Raw genomic sequence first — 16,127 nt, 5'->3', positions numbered from 1 at the left:
ATTTCAATTGTTTTACTTCTTTTCAATGTGTGGAGTGATTTTTGAATATCTTTTGTGATTCAAGGATACACTTGATGATTTAAGATAATTTCACATAATTGATTGCTTGATTTTATTTGCCTAAATAATTTGATATCCCTTGTGATTTGTTTTACGGATACATTTGGTGTTTCAATTAAGATTGGATATTTTTTGTGATTTACAGATACATCTGATGATTTAATTTATATTGGATTCCTCTTGTGATTTGTGCAATGAATGGATATGTGGGATGGTTTTAATTAATTGTTTAAAGCATAGTTTAACATATCTAAGATTTTAATCGTGAGAACTTTAGATTAATATTGATAAACATGGAAGTATGTTGTTATGATTCGGTGAGTGTGAATTTCCAAACCTTAGTATTTTATCTCTTAGTTTATTTTAATTAGTTTATGTTTGTCTTTTAATTTTTAAAACCAAAATCAAAACCCTTTTTGGAACTAGATTATGATTTAATTAGTTTAGATATAAATTGCTCTTTCAAAAACACAATTCCCTATGGGTTTGACCTCGCACTTGCAAAACATTATATTGCAAACGATTCGTGCACTTGCGAGCATATTAAAATTTGCACAACACTCGTAATCCTTATCGATGCTAGCAAGGAAAGCGAACATCCAGTACTGTTGGGGCATACATCTAGTACTATTTACTCAACAGTCCACAGGGTGTATCGTACGTACAAGTATTATCCAGTGGTTTTTTTTCTTTCCAAAAAGTAGCGTACGTCTAGGTGGTCCCTAGGCGTACGTCCTTATACTTTTTGCAAGCATACATACAGTGGTCCCCCTGCATACATCCTCTACTAAAAACAGTAGCGTACGTTCGATCACAAAGGGTTAAGCTTGGGTTTGTGCTTCAAAACGCCTAAGGAGTTTTAGGTTATAAGTATGGGCTTAGGTTCGTTGTTATAAAAATGGGCTTTTCATAAATCCTTTAACCATTCCTTGTAGAAAATCTTTTAATAATAAAAACTATTGTTTTTATTGGGATATTACAGGTTTGATAAAGATGGGATTTGAAATCCCAGTCCCACTTCGATTAGAGCTCTGTCTTCTCCACAACACCTAGTACTATAAATAGAGAAGCAGGTGGGAGGCAAAACTACACCTTTGGCTTAGAGCATGTGATTTTTGTGATAGACAAAAAACACAACCTCACTCTCTCTCTAGAGTATATACACGGCCAAAGAAGGGGAATTTGATTCCAAAGTTTTGTCTTCTAGTTCTTCTCTTGTTCTTGAGAAAAACATTGTGAGCCCACACTCACAGTCATCTTCAGTCATCAAAGAGAATATCCTATGGAGAAATCTATAAACCATTTAATGGAAAAACTTGAAATTCTTAATATAAGATCAAGTGTTCAAGAAATACTTCGTGAATATGATGAAGAACATAAAAATTTTCTCAAAGTTCACGAAGAACGCGAGATGAGTCTAGATGAATACATGAAGTTTGCAAGTGTGTTGGAACTTCAATTACTCAGTCCAACTTTGACAGAAGAATCAAATGAATACTTCTGTAACCTCATGCCTAGGAAAGGCCGAATCTACATATAAGTAATTATAACTTATATGTTTGTTTAAGATTTAAACATGTTTAACTTGATGGCAAAAGGTCTTGGGAATCTTTTTAATCTGCTGCGTAAAATAAATTTTTTTGAAGTTTACCTTCTCAAACATACTCATAGATCTCAACAGAATGGTATCAGAGCCATTTTCAAGAGAACATTGTTTATATTGTTTTTGCTTTTATTAAGTAAAAGGTTCCAGATTTTCGATTGATAGTTCCAAATCATAAAACATATTTATTAACATGTAAATTTATGATCTGGAATGTTTCAAGTCAAACGAAGCAAGTTTGGTATTTTATATATAATTTACCAATTAGAACAATGTTGCTATTTTTCCACATTTTTTGTAATTACAAATTTTTTTGGGAAGTCTTGAAAAGTCCTAAAATTAATTGCGCACTTTTTTTGACATGAAAAATCCATGGTTGATGCGATGGTTCAAACGGATTCGCGTTTCGATTGATATCGAAAGAGTTATAGTTCGTTCTTCATTAGTCGACAGATCTAAAATTTTCAAAATTCCTGCAGCAACTGTTTTAACACGAATTTTATGCATGATTTGTGAGTGCTTAAAAATTAAAGTAGCAATTGATTTCACATTTAAAGATGTTGGTTGATGCATTGGAAAAATTGAAACGGTGTTTTAAATTTTTCTTCAACACGTTTCAGTCAGTTTTCCAATACAAACCAAATCTGGAATTTTGAACTAAAACTACATGAATTGATTTGTAAAAGATTTTCTTTTGATGCTTGATCAAAGAAAGAAATTTCTTTGATTATGAAATATATTATACAATGTGTTATGTGCTAAATTATTCATATTTTAGCCCCTTAATTTATATTTGTTAATCTCTTAGTTTTGTTAGTTTGTGTAGTTTTACTTCATTTTTGTGTTTTATGTCTTTTTATATGTTTTTGAGGAAAATGAAGCATTCCGGAAAATTCAACCTTAAAGGGCAATTTTGGGAAATTATGGAAATGAGAAGTCTAGACTTGAGCCATGAAGTTGTGCGCTCGAGCGCACATTGCCTAGGATCGATCGTAGGAGTGCGATCAAGCGCACCACCCATGCGATTGAGTGCACTTGGGCGCTGGAGAAATTTCAAACACGCGGCAAGACTCCTTTTCCTTCCCAAACTAGGTTTCCCAAGTCCTAGTTGAACTAGAACTTTAGACCTACAAATTTCCTAGGATTACTAGGGTTTCTAGGACTCTCCTAAGCCCTATAAATAGACCTCTAAGCCTTACAACTAAAGAGACCATTCAATAGACAAATTTTTATATGCTTGATTGGAGAGGAGAATTTGGAGGCTACTTCTATGAGCGGTTTTCGGTTCTTTCTTTTCCCTTTATTTTAATTATGTGTAACTAAATACTTTAGTAGGGCTAGATTGAAGCTCTAATTATGTTTCTCTAATATTTCAATATTTGCGCATTTGTGATAATCATATTGTGATGGTTAACTTGATTAATTCTTGTTTTATCGAATTCCTCATATGAATATGCCTGATCAACATATGCATGCGGTATGGATTAGTTATTTAAGTCAATTTGGATGATCGAGTCCTAGGCTTAATAGAGTGACAAAAGAATCTCCTCACGAGTTCTTGGGTTAATCAACATGGAAAAGTGAGAGTAGACACTCATGCCCTAGGTTCCATATGTTTGTCGATTTCCACAGATTTATGCTTTCTTAAAGAACAACTTAGTTGACACCAATGTTAAATCCTTTAAAATCCTTTAAGAAAGAAAAGAATTAGAGTAGACGCCCATGCCTAATTCGTTGCTTAGGAAAATCAATAGCTTAAGGAGTAGACACACATGCCCTTAGGTTGGCAAACATTAGGTATTCATAATATGATTGGAACATTGGCATATTGTTATATTATTGAGCATGATTAGTGATGGATATCAAAGCCCTACCTTTTCATTTATCTTTATTTTTTTTTTCATAATATCAATTTCGTGACAAAGTTGATATTTTAATTTAGAAAATAAATTCTAAACAAAATCAACAATCATTGTGGGAATGATCTCGTATTTGCCGCACTATACTATCGTTTGATCTTGTGCACTAGCAAGTTAAAACATACCAATTATTATCTATTAAATTAAGTAGTATTTGGCACAATACAATGTATATAACATGTTTGCAATCAAAATTAAATAAGTTGCAAATTATTGGAATGCGTTTTAAGAAGAATTTTGAATTATATTCAAGTTCTTGAAATAAAACACATAAAGATGAAATCAATTGTTTTATTTTTATTTTTATTTTTGAGTGCTAGTTAGATATTGTCATTGATTATAATAGAGTTTGGATTCAATAAGATGTGTTTGCATTCATTAATTTGATGACTGGTTACATAGTGATTTAATCACAATGTAAGCTAAAATATGAATTGAATTCATAACTAAGCAAAAAAGTGAACCATGGGTCCAACCATTGTTTGCACCTTAATGGGTCTTAGCCATGGGTCCAACCCATGACTAAGAGAAAGACTTGGAAAGGTAGCCAGCCGCCATTCATGGAGTGCAATACCTAGGCTTCATGAAATCTAGGGGTGGCTATGCCTTGGATTATGTAGGGTTTTCCAAAACCCTAAAACTGATCCATGAACTCAAATAATAAAGATTCAAAGATCCTTAGCCTAATATTTTGGGATCTCGTTTTCCCAAGAATAATTTGGTTAATGATAATTTCCCAAGGAAATTATGTTCCTCAAACATGAAAAATTCTAAATAAGTTGGAGTTTGATGTTAAGAATCATGATTAACAAAAATTATGAATAAGGATTGTTTTGTGAGTTGGAACTCCATAAAATTAGATATTATTTCTATTGACCTAATTTGATTAGGGTCAACAATGGCTTTTTGGATAAAAGGTTTCTATTTATAGAAAGTTTTTTATTTTTTGGGGTTTGAGTTTTTGAATTTTTTCTAGAGGGGGGGGGGGGGGGGGGGGGGAAACCAAATTGTTACTTTGCAATGACCTGGAAATACTAGATGGTCCTCTCATTTTCAATCTGTCTGTAGCTTGATAAGAATGTTTCATCAACTTGCTCAGTTCTTGAGAGAATCTCAAAGGAGGAAATCAACTATACTCAACATGGTGATGCTGAGGCGGCTTATATGATATTAACCTCATTTGAATTTGTTTTGATCTTGCATTTGATGAAATAGATTACGAGATTTATTATTTCTCTTTCCCAAGCTTTACAACAAAATTCTCAAGACATTTTAAATACTATGAGTGTAGATTCAACTACAAAATTACTTCTTCAGAAGTTGAGAAATGAAGAGTGTGAACCTTTTCTTGATATTGTTAAATCATTTTGTCAAAAAAAAAATGAAATTGATGTTCCTAATATGAATGCTCATTACACTAAAGCTCGAGGCAGATCCCATCGCCAAGATGAAAAATCTTTGATGACAATGAAGCATCATTTTAAAATTGATATATTTACTGCTACAATAGATTTTCAATTGCAAGAATTGAATAGTAGATTCAATGAGCATGCAGTGGAACTTCTTATTCTTAGCGCTGCTTTAAGCCCTAAAGATGCATTCAAATCATTTAAGATTGATGATATATGCAACTTAGTTGAGAAGTTTTATCCTCAAGATTTCACTTCGCAAGAAAAAATCTATTTGACATTTCAATTGCATCATTATCAGCTTGATGTACCAAAACATTCAGATTTTTAGGATATGTCCACTTTATCTGAGTTATACAGATGATTGGCAATTTCGGGAAAGTCAGAGATTTATAATTTGATTGACAGGTTGATTCGTCTAGTGTTAACTCTACTTGTTTCTACCGCCACTACTGAACGAGTATTTTCTGCCATGAAACTTGTAAAAACTAGATTGCGTAGTAGAATGGAGGATGAGTTTTTAGCAGATCATTTGGTCATTTATTTGAGAAAGAAATTGCTAAGGATTTCACTACATAGATGATAATTGATAAATTTTATTCTGTGAAAGATCGTCGTTGAGCATGATTCCAAGAACATACAGAGTTCTTTTAAGATTTTTTTTTTTTTTTTTTACATGTTTATAACAAATTGTAATACTTTTGTATTCGGAAGGGAAGTTCTTTTTTAAGATGATTTTATAGACATGTAACTTTTGTATACAGTTATGACTTAATTATGGCTTAAGTATGAAATTAAATTTAAGATTTGTCTGTCTTGATTTACATGAATACGCGTATGGGTACAAAATATATATATATATATATATTCGATTTCGGACCCTCTAGGAAAAAGATTCTTGGTTCCATCCCTTAGTATGTTTTAATTCATTTGAATGTTTTATGTGATTTATTTTTTGTTTGTATGATTTACTCGACTTTTCAAGCATATTTTGGAAGTAATTTTTTTTTTTTTTTTTTTTTGAAGGGAAAGGTAAAAACTTATTTGATTGTTACATAGAAAATGAATATAAACGCTTTTAAAACACGGAAGAGATAATTAAGCATTGAATCTGAAGTGAGATGATTTATTTGATTGCATTAAATATACGTCATAACTTATAACAAAAATTACGATCATAATACTTTTCAATTTTATAATTAAATTATAACAAAAAAATCCCGCTCATGGGTTAAGGACTAGTGCCACACAAAGAAAAGAAAGGATTTTTTTTTTTTTTTTTTTTAAGTAAGTAAGAAAATAAAGGAATTGAATACTGCTTAAAGCTCCATAATCAGAGAAGCAACTTTTCCCACAGTTGCATATACTCCTACATGGCACATTCCACCCAAGTCAATTCAAGTGCTAAGTGGCATTTTTTATTATTTTTATTTTTATTTTAAATAGTTATGCCGCATCGTTTATTTTATTTTATTCTTTTCGAATAAAGAGAGAAAGTGTTTGATATAAAGTGAAACTTTAGAGGCTCTTTCTCTCCTATATCTATAAATGGAGAACACCCACACACGAGTCTTGACCCACATCACGCTCTCCGGTCTCTCTTCCATGATCAAAGCCTCTTTCTTTTTCTTCTACTTTCTCGTGGAGAGATCATAGGGAACCCACTGTCCACGTACCTATACCTACTTCACTGGGATTCACGGGTTTCACTCTGTTTCCCACTCTTTTCGGTTTTGTATTTTCCGAGTGCTTAATTTATATCAGTTTTTGATCAATTGGGTTTGTTTCTTTTCAAAAAAAAAAAAAGTTAGCTTGGCTGTAAAATTTTCAGTGCCAAATTTCACTGGTTGATAAATCAGAAACAGAGCAGGCCGAAAACAGAGCACATAAAAGAGAGAGATGGCGGCTCGAAAGTTAGAGAAGTTGGCTTCAATTGACGCTCAATTGAGGCTATTGGCGCCAGGGAAGGTGTCTGAGGATGACAAGCTGGTGGAGTATGATGCTTTGCTGTTGGATCGGTTCCTAGATATTCTTCAAGATTTGCATGGCGAGGATATCAAAGAAACGGTAATGAGTTCTAGTACCCCCCCCCCCCCCCCCCTTTTTTTTTTCTTTTTTCTTTTTTCTCTGGTTGCTTTCATTTTTACTCAAACTGAAGTATTTTTACTACTTTTGCTTTGTTATAATGCCTGTAATGTAAGTTTTATGACGATTTAGAGCATTTCTTGAATACCCATGTAAACTTTTGTGGTCTTTGATTGACTATTAGTTGGTTTTAGAAGATGTACACTTTTTCTTTTTTGCACTAAACACAACATGTGGTGTGGAATTTCTTACTTTATGTTTTGGTGGGAAGAATTTTTTGTCCAAAACTATTACCTTTCCTTCATGTTGATTGATTCTGTACTTTTGTAGGATAAAGCTTCACTTACTGTTCTTAGTTGTATCTTGTAAGCTTCTTCTATTTTGATTTGTAGTCTGTGGTGATTGATTTGGTTCACGAGGAAAATTAGGAGGAAAAAATTAAAAATTTATAAATTAATTTTTTTTTGATATGCATGATACAAATACAATTGTTTGCTTGGATCATGGGGCTTTTTTCTTTTCTTTTTTTTTTTTTTCTTTTTAATTTGATTTTATAGGAAAACCCAAATTTGAGTGTAGTTTAGGTTGTTGTATTTCCGGTGTTCAGTTGGAGTTAGGTTAATGGTAAAGACAATTTTGTTTGAACATGTAAAGTTTCCTGTAAAATGTTCTACATGAACAGACTTATTGATGGTATTACAAAATTGGGGTGGTTCTTGCTTGAGATTTTCTGCTAATAGCGAAGTTTCTGATTAACTTTTATCATCTATTATCAATTAGGTTCAAGATTGTTATGAGCTTTCAGCTGAATATGAAGGGAAGCGTGACCCTCATAAGTTGGAGGAGCTTGGGAATGTCTTAACGAGTTTGGATCCTGGGGACTCAATCGTCGTTGCTAAATCATTTTCTCACATGCTTAATTTGGCCAACTTGGCCGAGGAAGTTCAGATTGCTTACAGAAGGAGGATCAAGTTAAAGAAGGGAGATTTTGCTGATGAGAGCTCTGCAACAACTGAATCAGACATTGAGGAGACTTTCAAGAGGCTTGTGGGACAACTGAAGAAGTCCCCTCAAGAAGTGTTTGAGGCCTTGAAGAACCAGACTTTAGATTTGGTCCTAACTGCACATCCCACTCAGTCTGTGAGAAGATCTTTGCTTCAAAAGCATGCAAGGTTTGTTCACCACTTACCTTGATATTTTGTGTCTCATGCAAGAAGAGCAATTGCAGAAGCCTACTGGGCAAGGAGTTGGCTTAGTATATGTTTATCATCTCCCTCCAGTACGCACTAGTATTTTCATATGCTATTTACCTCTTCTGTCTTTTAAATACTGTCTGTGTGATAGTTTGATTTTTTTTTTTTTTTTTCCTTTTACCAAGATTCATGCTAATATGTGTTGCTTTATTATCTTTTCAGGGTAAGGAATTGTTTAACTCAGTTGTATGCCAAAGACATAACTCCTGATGATAAGCAAGAACTTGACGAGGCTTTGCAAAGGGAGGTATGTAGATGCCAATGATGGGATATTTTTTCCTGCTATTATGTACATAAATTTGATTTTATTTTTTTAACAAAATTATTTTCATAATATATTGCATGTTCTATATTCCCATATTGTGTAACCCATGAAATTTGCTTAGTGAGTGATAGTGTAGTAAAATTGTAGGTCGCCTAGCCTTCAAATGTCCTTTAATCCTTGAGAAGTCTAGCATAACTAGGTTTTTTTTTTGAAGCTTCTCTCTCTTTCTTTGTCTCATTCTCTCATACACATGCGCGCTCAAGGAATTTTATGGTAAAAATGCACTTTATTAATTTATTCATATGCATTCGATTAATGCAAATATGGAGTGCATTGTGGACTTGAGATCCTTTCTTCCTAGATTTTGTCTGTCATTTAAAGGTTCTCCCCCCCACCTTTTTCTTTCAGGTATTAGAGATAGCATATTAATATATACGATATTAATTTATTCATATGCATTCCATATGAAAGGAAATTTTGTGTGAATTGAAGACTCATAAATAAAAGAATTCACTTAAATTATTACCTATTTATTTCTGTGTTATGAGATCTGATTTGTAGTCTTAGCACATATAAGAGTGCCCCTTTTAAGGTGGCTTGGGAATATGCTTAACAGGCCTAATCCATTCCTCTCCTTCAATTTACTTAGCACAAAAAGAACAGAAAAAAAAGCATAAATAACTTGATTCTTTAGCTATAAGAAAGACTTGCTAGTTTAAATTATTTTTGAAGGCTAAGCACATGCCAGAAGCATAATGCTTTGTTACTTCCTGGTAATCCGATGTCACTGTGAAGCTCTCACTTCCCTAATCATTTGCCTTGAAAATGGAAATCCATTTGCTACTTTTGAGGTATAAACTTTAGGGTTTATTTGCATATTTATTCTTTATTTAATGTGTTAGAAAATCATAGTGTTTGGAATGCCGAGTCTCGTCATACATGTAAATCATATTTGTGACGTCCCACATTGCCTGGGCATGAAAAAGATGATGTGTTTATATGGAATTTACTCTCTCTAAATGTTATGAGGCCTTTTGGGGGTAAACCCAATAATAAAACCGTGCGGGCTTGGCCCAAAGCGGACAATATCATACCACTTGGAGCAGGGATGTTACAATATTAGTTTCCTAGACCTATTGATGTCGGGTAGAACTAATATTATTTTGATAGCGTATGATAGCAATAGAAACTAAGAATTGAAGATTGGAAGGGAATTCAGGAAGAGAGAAAATAACAAATAGGAAAGAGAAAGACCATAATTGTCCCAAATAAGCAAACAGAAAAATAATTCTGAAAGATTTAAATTTAATTGATAGTTCAAATTTAATTGAAAAATAGCGATTAGATGCCTTTATATAGGCTAGGCACCTCCTAATTTAACAAGGAAAAGGAAAACAAAACCTAGTTGGAAAAGGAAGTCCTAATCTTAATGGAAAAGGGAAAACCCAATCCTTATTAAAAAAGAAAATTAAAACACACATGCATAATTAAAATAAAAGTTCTGTCGATTTTCTCCGACACCTATCTTATCTTACCTTTCATCTCTTCTCCAAGTAGAGATAGGTTAGTTGGGTTAAGTTGAGAGTTTCTCTTTTCCATGGTTTTCATAACTCAACTTTAATGTGATGTGATCTGCATGAGCATTTATTCTTCAAGATCTAAATAGATATACTGTTCATAAACTGCTAATAAAAATTATATCCAGCATCATTTGTTGGAAAACTATGCATGATGTGTTATTTCTCTTTTCTTTTCATGTAGATTCAAGCTGCATTTCGTACTGATGAAATAAAAAGGACACCCCCAACTCCACAAGATGAGATGAGGGCAGGAATGAGCTACTTCCATGAGACAATATGGAAAGGTGTACCAAAATTCTTACGCCGCGTTGACACAGCTTTGAAGAACATAGGAATCAATGAACGTGTTCCTTACAATGCCCCTCTTATTCAATTCTCTTCTTGGATGGGTGGGGATCGTGATGGTATGTTTCTTTTTCTTTAAGGAATTACTCAATTTACATATTTCTTCTAGTATTTCCATGATTAAGAAAGTTACTATGTTAATGATGATCATCATCTAATATCTATTAGACATGAAATGAAAAGAAGGAGACTAATGTAATTTATTAGCTTAAAGTACAAACATAGAATTGCCTATATCATTCACCATGGTGCAACCAATTAGTATGCCTTACTCTTAAGCACGAAAACAACTTCCACTCTACAGCCCCCCGGGAATAAAAACCACAAACCTCAATCTAAAGAAATTACTTTTGTAACAGTTACTTTGGTGGGTTTCCTTATTATGCATTTAGAGTTTATAAGTAACCCCAAGAAGGAGACTAATGTAATTTATTAGCTTAAAGTACAAACATAGAATTGCCTATATCATTCACCATGGTGCAACCAATTAGTATGCCTTACTCTTAAGCACGAAAACAACTTCCACTCTACAGCCCCCCGGGAATAAAAACCACAAACCTCAATCTAAAGAAATTACTTTTGTAACAGTTACTTTGGTGGGTTTCCTTATTATGCATTTAGAGTTTATAAGTAACCCCAAGAGGTTGGCCCAAGTGGTGGAGGCCTTAGTCTTAAGGTTTGCTCCCTTCAAGGTCCAAGGTTCAATACTTCATGGGTGCAAACAATCTCTTGGGGCCACACCCCCTGGTGAAAAGCCAGCGATTTAATTAGTTCCGTGTATGGAAACTTCTGAGGGTACAGTGCACGGGATTGGGGTTTACTCTGCAAGGATGGGTCCGAAGGGCCATACCTTGGAGAGGTTCCCCTACATAAAAAAAAATAATAAAATAATAAAATAATAAAAAATAAAAAGTTTATAAGTTTCCTTGTCTATTCGATTTCCTTATGTAAAAAGAAGATGTTCACCTTGACTCTCTCTCTCTCTCTCTCTCTCTCTCTCTATATATATATATATATATACACACACACACATATATCTCACACACACAGAAGCATGTCTATCGTGATCATTGTATGTTGCTTATATCTATCTGATGTGGACTGCAGGAAACCCCCGGGTTACTCCTGAAGTTACAAGGGACGTATGCTTACTGGCTAGAATGATGGCTGCTAATTTGTACTTTTCCCAGATCGAGGATCTCATGTTTGAGGTATCTAAAACTCAATCTTCGGAGCACCATCACAACCTTTTTGTTATACCAGCATCTAATGGTTTTTTGGTATCTTTGTCGGCAGTTGTCTATGTGGCGTTGCTGTGATGAGCTACGTGTTCGTGCTGACGAACTTCATAGGTCCTCAAAGAAAGATGCAAAACACTACATAGGTATGCAATATCTGTTACAAGCCTCAATGCTGTGGAAATTTAAATATGAACTCAATTTTTCATCATTTTGTTTTTGGAAATTCATTGTCTTAGTGTAAAATGAATTTATCTAATGTTGAACAACTTAGGAGAACACCATGCCTGAACTGGAACTTTTGAAATATATTTATCAACCTTGGATTGTTTTGTGATTAATGCTTCATCAATGCAGAGTTTTGGAAACAAGTTCCTCCAAATGAGCCATATCGTGTTATTCTTGGTGATGTAAGGGACAAGTTGTATAACACACGTGAACGTGCGCGTCAGATATTAGCTAATGGGATCTCTGATATTCCTGAGGATGCAGCTTTCACCAATGTTGAGCAGGTCTTTCCATCTCTCCAGTTCTGATAAGTTCCCTTGTAGACGATATGAGAATGATCTAGCTACTTCTGAACCAATTGCTTATATATATATATATATATATATATATATATATATATATATATATATATTAAACTGAATACTTGGTACTTTCTCCAATGAAATTGACATATTTTAATGTGCCAGCAATATGTTGTTGTGGTGATCCGATGCGATATCTAATATGCTTGCCTTAGCAGTTACTCAAATACTGAAGCTTTTTTTTTCTTTTTTTTCTTTCTCATTTAGGATATCAGGCACTTAGGCAATACTTTATGCTAGGTTTTATGTATTTTGGCTGTTGAACTTGTGTTTACAGACCAGTTACCTCTAGTTTTATTGGTTGTCACCTACTTACCCTATATTGGAAAAAATTGAGTCAATTATCCATCTGCTAATTTAATACTTCCTAAGAGGTCCAGACCTAGAATAGCCTGTCAAACTTTGAAGAAAGATATCGTAGAAAGAGTAATTTTGATTCTAATATTTTCAGTTTATAAACCATTTCTACTTTTTTTGTAATAATCATTGTAGCTTTTTCTTTATTTCTTGTCTTATGTTCGAATTAATGAACATTCGTGATAGAACCGGAAATTTTTGCTTTTGCCTCTTGCATTTTTGATATTAAAGAGAAAATCTTTCTATGTTCAAATAACTTCATTAAATTTTTTAAGTAATCTTGTTTAACTTGGTAGTAGATGAGCTCTGTGAGGATATTATTTTGGTAGGAAAGGAAAAATGTCTTTTTTTTATCATATTGCTACCATACTTCAAAATCCTAGAAGTAATTATTGATTGAGCAGCAATAATGTTCCACTTAGTGTGCATGATTTATTGCGTCTGACATACTAAAGTGGCTGCAAGGTGATTGATTTACTGCTCTGGGATATTGGGAATTATTTAGGCATTTGACAGTTATTTGGATGGCTTCAATCCCACCAAAAATTGCTCACCCAGAAATTTGCAGTAGCTTAAAACACATGAGAACCTAGCAATTTTCCTGATTCAAAGGTATGTTTTCCATGGTGCTGATTTTTTCTTTTTCCCCTGTAGTTCCTGGAGCCTCTCGAACTCTGTTACAGGTCACTGTGCTCTTGTGGTGACCGGCCTATAGCCGATGGAAGCCTTCTTGATTTCTTACGACAAGTTTCTACATTTGGGCTTTCACTTGTCAAACTTGATATCCGGCAAGAATCTGACAGGCACACTGATGTTATTGATGCTATCACAAAGCACTTGGGCATTGGTTCTTATAAAGAATGGTCAGAGGAACACAGGCAAAAATGGCTCTTGTCTGAGCTCAGTGGCAAGCGCCCTCTTTTTGGGCCTGATCTTCCCAAAACCGATGAAATCGCTGATGTATTGGATACTTTCCATGTCATTTCAGAACTTCCCTCAGACAACTTTGGTGCCTATATAATCTCAATGGCAACATCCCCATCTGATGTGCTTGCTGTTGAGCTTTTACAACGTGAATGTCATGTTAAGAAGCCATTAAGGGTTGTCCCACTGTTTGAAAAACTTGCTGATCTTGAGGCTGCTCCTGCTGCTGTGGCTCGTCTCTTTTCAATAGACTGGTACAGAAACCGGATCAATGGGAAGCAAGAAGTCATGATAGGGTACTCAGATTCCGGAAAAGATGCTGGCCGGCTCTCTGCTGCTTGGCAGTTATATAAGGCTCAAGAAGAGCTAATAAAGGTGGCTAAGCAATATGGAGTTAAGCTTACAATGTTCCATGGTCGTGGAGGGACAGTTGGTAGGGGTGGAGGGCCCACCCATCTTGCTATACTATCTCAGCCACCTGACACGATTCAGGGTTCGCTTCGCGTGACAGTTCAAGGTGAAGTTATTGAACAGTCTTTTGGGGAGGAGCACTTGTGCTTTAGAACACTCCAGCGTTTCACAGCTGCTACACTTGAGCACGGTATGCATCCACCTGTCTCGCCTAAGCCCGAATGGCGTGCACTCCTGGACGAGATGGCAGTTATTGCAACGAAGGAATACCGTTCCATAGTTTTCCAGGAACCTCGATTTGTTGAGTACTTCCGCCGTGTAAGTGTCATTCCTTATAGTAACCTTCATGATTAAATTTCCCTTCCAAGTTTGGGATAATGAGGGTGTATTAAATTTGCATTTTAGTTGGATTACCATGCTTAAGTCAATATTTCACAAATGACGTGTATATTGAATAACCTCACCTCTCGTATGCTCTTGTTTTGATTTTCATGGGTTCCCAAGAATGATAGCATCTTTATTTTCTCTTTCTCTGTCCTGCGTTGCTCTACCCTCAATAAAATTCTGTTGCTTTTTAGTTTTTTTCTGGGTTAGCTACTTGGATTACATTTTCACAAAATTCACAATCAGTTTTTTTGAGTCTTTAATATTTCTTTTGTTAAATAATTTCCAAGTCACTGGAAGTTATCCGAGATACCCATAACATTACATAATCCTCTTCCTCAACACTGCAGGCAACACCAGAGTTGGAATATGGTCGGATGAACATTGGGAGTCGTCCATCAAAAAGGAAGCCAAGTGGAGGGATTGAATCACTCCGTGCAATCCCGTGGATCTTTGCATGGACCCAGACAAGGTTTCATCTACCAGTGTGGCTTGGATTTGGGGCAGCATTTAGGCACATAATTGAGAAGGACATAAAGAATCTCCATATGCTTCGGGAGATGTATAATCAGTGGCCTTTCTTCAGGGTCACAATTGACCTAGTTGAGATGGTGTTTGCCAAGGGGGACCCTGGAATTGCTGCTCTGTATGACAATCTCCTGGTGTCAGAAGACCTATGGTCTTTTGGGGAGCTATTAAGGGCCAACTATGAAGAAACCAAGCAGCTTCTCCTCCAGGTAATTTAAGTTGTAAATTACTGAATGTGAGGAAGACCCCATTGCCATAATTCGACCTTCGCTTTGGTTTTCTTTCTTCAAAATTTCAAATCAACAGAACTTATTTTGAGGGTAAAAATGCAAGTAGTCTAAACACGTAATCTGTTCAAATCACTTTAGTAGGACTAAAAAATACCTGCTTTTGAGGCATATCATGATGCTCTTAATTTGAAGATAAACCATGTATAAGCTTGGCTGTTAATTTTGTAGGTTGCAGGACATAAGGATCTTCTTGAAGGAGACCCATATTTGAGGCAGAGACTCCGCCTTCGTGACTCATACATCACAACCCTTAATGTGTGCCAAGCCTACACACTGAAACGGATCCGTGATCCCGACTACGACGTGAAGACGAGACCACACTTGTCGAAGGAATGCATGGAATCGAGCAAGCCGGCTGCCGAGCTTGTGAAGCTTAACCCCATGAGTGAGTATGCTCCAGGTTTGGAGGACACCCTTATTTTGACCATGAAAGGAATTGCTGCCGGCATGCAGAACACTGGTTAAGGGATGGTCGTGCAGCGTTTTCTTGCCTATGTTTGCCGTCTCACTTCCTTCAAATATATTAACAAAATGTATGAAATGCAACTTCTCTATTAGAGCTGCGAGCCAGCATGTAATAAATCATATCCTACGATGCCGTTAATAACAATATGTTTTTAGCTTGTGCATTCTTTTGGGCTTCCAAAATGGAAATCGTCTACTTTTATTAGCCTGGTGATGGCACAATCAGGGGGCTACTTTTGGTTAGTCTGCACCAAGTTAAATAAACTTAAAATATATATATATATATATATATATATATATATATATATATATATATATATATATATCATTTTTCTTTCCTTTCATTTCATATAGTTTCTCATAAACCAAACTAAGGGCATGTTTGGGTGAGTGTTTGAGAGGCTTAAAAGTGGGTTTAACA

At 34.9% G+C, this 16,127-nt stretch overlaps 1 protein-coding gene across 1 annotated transcript; it reads left to right on the top strand.

Moving 5' to 3' along the window:
• Window positions 1-6,509: 6,509 nt before the first annotated feature.
• LOC132180458 (phosphoenolpyruvate carboxylase 2) lies at window positions 6,510-15,871 on the top strand. The gene is made up of 10 exons (XM_059593292.2): window positions 6,510-7,058; window positions 7,857-8,248; window positions 8,492-8,576; window positions 10,356-10,578; window positions 11,627-11,730; window positions 11,816-11,903; window positions 12,115-12,269; window positions 13,359-14,357; window positions 14,774-15,160; window positions 15,410-15,871. Exons 1-10 carry the CDS (start codon window positions 6,891-6,893, stop codon window positions 15,704-15,706), a joined length of 2,898 nt encoding a protein of 965 aa, XP_059449275.1. The 5' UTR covers window positions 6,510-6,890; the 3' UTR covers window positions 15,707-15,871.
• The last annotated feature ends 256 nt before the right edge of the window (window positions 15,872-16,127 follow it).

The sequence above is a fragment of the Corylus avellana genome, chromosome 5 (genome assembly GCF_965113065.1).
Source record: "Corylus avellana chromosome 5, dhCorAvel1.hap1.2, whole genome shotgun sequence".
Taxonomy (NCBI): Eukaryota; Viridiplantae; Streptophyta; class Magnoliopsida; order Fagales; family Betulaceae; genus Corylus; species Corylus avellana.
This window is presented reverse-complemented; position numbering and strand designations above follow the sequence as displayed.

Excerpts from the sequence above, each read along its gene's own strand:
- LOC132180458 (XM_059593292.2), top strand. The coding sequence starts at position 6,891 with ATGGCGGCTCGAAAGTTAGAGAAGTTGGCTTCAATTGACGCTCAATTG. Across the intron at positions 11,904-12,114 it reads AGATGCAAAACACTACATAG|AGTTTTGGAAACAAGTTCCT; the intron begins GTATGCAATATC and ends TCATCAATGCAG. Across the intron at positions 12,270-13,358 it reads CTTTCACCAATGTTGAGCAG|TTCCTGGAGCCTCTCGAACT; the intron begins GTCTTTCCATCT and ends TTTCCCCTGTAG.